The sequence below is a fragment of the Empidonax traillii genome, unplaced genomic scaffold (genome assembly GCF_003031625.1).
Source record: "Empidonax traillii isolate 1590-97213 ecotype Southwest subspecies unplaced genomic scaffold, ASM303162v1 scaffold3762:size11147, whole genome shotgun sequence".
Lineage (NCBI taxonomy): Eukaryota > Metazoa > Chordata > Aves > Passeriformes > Tyrannidae > Empidonax > Empidonax traillii.
The window spans coordinates 7,290-10,600 of record NW_020958955.1 but is presented as its reverse complement, the minus strand read 5'-3'; the positions used below and the strand labels follow the sequence as shown (position 1 = coordinate 10,600).

The following is a 3,311-nucleotide window of genomic DNA, read 5'->3' as shown; positions in this document are numbered from 1 at the left end:
AAAGATGGAGTACAAGGATCCCTTGGCCAAGTGAGTTCAGCAGAGGATCCTCAGGACTGTGAGGAACTGGAGCTCTTCCCTGAGCAGGAGATGCTGAGGGTGTGAGGCTTGCTGAGTGTGAAGGGGAGGCTTTAGTGGGAGACTTGAGAGCAGATTTGGAGCAGCTCTGCTGAGGTGCCCCAGAGAACAGATCCAGGCTCAGCACTGTGGCAGTGTGTGGCTGGAGGACTGGAGATACTGGATTCACACTGAAAGATGAGAGGCTGGGACTAAATAGACAGAAAATGTTCTTCATCAAGGGCAGGATCCAGCAGTGGAATAATTGCCTGGGAAGGTCGTGCAGTTGCCCTCCTTGGATGCTCATGGCTGGCTGAGCTTGGAGCAAGGGGTTGGGCCCAAGGACCTCTGCAGCTTCTTTCCACCTTGACTCTGGCACGATCCAATGACCCTGGGCCACCCTGGGCCTCTGCCCTCTGGGGTAAGGCCAGCAATGAGCAGGAGGGGCTCCTTTTCACGGTGAGGACACAGGCAGTGTGAGGAGCTGCACTGAGGGAAACAAAGGATTGCAAAAAGCATCCCTGCACCAACTCATAGACCACAAGACCTGTGGTCTCCAGCTCTTGGGACAAAGTTTTCCTGAAGATGCTGTGGCAGTATGTTTCCTTTCTGGTTTCATGCTTTTGTTTTCCACCTCACCCCCCAACTCTGAACCTCAATGCTATTGTTTGGACAGGATATCCTGGGCTTCCCTGGAAGTTATTCCCTCTGTCTTGTCAATAAACACATTCATCCCTCCTCCCTCTGACTACTTGTGTCACAGTGATGAGCTCACCAAGGCAAAAGACAAGGTGAGCACATCAAAGCAGATGTCAGATCTTGAACTTCACTGCTCACTCCATCCCCAAATAGAGAGAGACCTTTGGAAACCAGCAAGTACTGACTGAGCAGCCTCACTGCAAAACCAAGCTGACAAACCCTGCACAGCCATTCCCAACAACCCCCTCCCAGAACCAGTCTCAGACAAAACCATTTCCCCTGGGCACGTTGGGAGAACGTCTGGAGGGGAAAGGAGGACACAGAGACATAGACTGGGATGCAGCAGGAGTTTATTGAGTTAAAAGCGGGGAAAAAAGGTTGCTCTGAGTGGAGACCTCAGTTCAGGGAGCACCAGGGGCAGAGAGTCTATCCCCCTTGGATCTAGCAGACATCCCACCAGGAATCCATCTGCCTGATCCAGGGAGGAGAAGGGCCAGCAGGTCCTCCCCAGGCTGGTTCTGTGAGGCTGAGAGCCCACGGGAGCACAAGGGAACAAGGACACAGGACAGAAAGGAGAGAGGGGCAGAGGGCAGAGGCAGGGCTGGGCCGTGCTTGCCCAGAGCCCAGGCTGGCCCCGTCCTTCTGCAGGGGCTGCTGGGCTGGCTCAGCCCCTCTGGAAGCAGCAAGACGATGCTCCAGCATCAGTGAAAAACCATCCTGGGAGTCCTTGAGGGCCTTCCCCAGGGCCAGGGGCAGCACCTTTAGCAGGGGAAGCGGCTCCTGCCACAGAGGCCACTGCCCAGCCCAGAGAGGCCAAAGCCCCCGGAGTTGATGGGCACTCCCTGAGAGCTGAGGATGCTGCCAACGGCAGCGGAGGTGGAGGATCCCACGGCGGTGTTCTGTGGGAAGGAACTGAGGATGGGCCCGGGCAGGGTCACCACCACGGGGGAGGGCTGGATGAAGACATTGGAGTCCTGGCACTGCCTGACACAGGGCTCATTGCAGCTGTTGGCCAGCGGGGTGGGCCCGCAGGGCTGGCAGGGCAGGCACGGGCTGTAGCAGGACATGTCTCAAAGGCAGAGCTGCACCTGGCACAGAGGGCAGGGGGAAGAAAAGCATGAGTTCTGCTTGAAGAGGAACCTGTCACTCCCCAACATTAGGGAGACCCTTTCCCTCATCCCGAAAGATCATCACAAAGAGAACCACAGGCATCTTCTTTTCCCTCAGAAGAGCCCCGGCAGGAACTGCAGCCCCAGACAGGACCCCCACTTAGCTCATGGCTGTGCAGACATTTCAGCCAAACCTGAACCTCTTCCCCTGCCACACTGTCTTCTACCTGCCCTATCCCATGGCAAGCATCCTGAGGACCCCAGAATATGACAAAGGGAGAAGTATGTGCTGAGGTATCCTACAACAGGAGGAGGAAAAACAGGAGGAGGATGAGAAGCAAAAAGAAGTGTTCCAAACTCACCTTGTTCTCAACGAGACGGTGAAGAGAGGAGTGGATGAGAGAGTGAGGAGAAGAGCCTGCTTTTATCCTGCTCCTGCACTGCCCCAGGCCCACAGTCACTGCACAGGGCAGTCATTTTCCAGCAGACTCACCTCGAAAGCAAAATACCCAACCTAATGCCACAGGGTGTGTTTTGGTTTCCATCAGCGCTGCCATTTCATTTCCTCATTTCTGACAGGGCCATTAGGCCTCTGAGGATCCTTTCAAGTACTGAGATGAAAGGCCCAAGGATCTGGGGCAGTGACACATCCATACAGGTAGAAGATGTGTTCCATATGCTGGAGGGGTCTGTGGAGGCTGTTGACACCAACCTGAGGAAATATGGTGTGGTTGTTTTCTTTGGAGGCTTCTGAGCACACCCTGCCACCAATTCAGTCCTGTCCTGCCTGTGGCAGTTTGTTTGGCAAGGTTGTCCCCTCTCCTGGCAGCCTTGTGGGGTTCCCAGTGAGTGCCAGCACTGGCATATGGGGAAGGATGACTTGCTCTCCTGAACCCCTTTGATTCCTCAACTCACCCTAAAGAGCTGGTCCCATCTCAGTGCCCCAGGGGGTGTGTTGGGGCTCAGTGAAGCACCTTGTTCTTCCCATTTTCCTCAGATCACCGTACACTGTGACCCCACAGTCTGGCCCCACAGTAGCAGGAGACTCTTTTCCAGACCCCGCTGACTGTCCTGAAAGCCCCCTGAGCTGTGGGAGCGACGGTAGCGAGTTGAGCTGAGGGGGTGTCTTTGAGCTGCCCCAAGCTGTGTACAAGGAACAGCCCAGTGACTGAAGATGGATTTTCTGAGGCATGGATGGAGCTGCCCTTGCTGGAGGGGAATTCAGTCCTGTGTAGGACATGAGCCTGCACACAGCATGCCAAAGAGATGACACACGGCGGATCCAAAATTAGAGCGGGGCTGGCCATGGGCTGGGAGAGTCTGTCCCAGGAAATTTGCCTACTGAAGGCATTCCCTTGCCCTCCTGGGATGTGTCCCAGCTGCCTCCATGTGTGCAGGGCAGGGAAGAGCATCGCTGCTTGGCGTGCTCTGAGAGCTGGGTTTGTA

General features: G+C 55.5%; 1 protein-coding gene across 1 annotated transcript; it reads right to left on the bottom strand.

The window, feature by feature from the left end:
- Nucleotides 1-1,517: 1,517 nt before the first annotated feature.
- On the bottom strand, nucleotides 1,518-1,823 carry LOC114072714 (feather keratin 1-like). The gene has a single exon (XM_027910575.1). The coding sequence runs from the start codon at nucleotides 1,821-1,823 to the stop codon at nucleotides 1,518-1,520; it is 306 nt and encodes a 101-aa protein (XP_027766376.1).
- Between the last annotated feature and the right edge of the window lie 1,488 nt (nucleotides 1,824-3,311).

Excerpts from the sequence above, each read along its gene's own strand:
- LOC114072714 (XM_027910575.1), bottom strand. The coding sequence starts at position 1,823 with ATGTCCTGCTACAGCCCGTGCCTGCCCTGCCAGCCCTGCGGGCCCACC.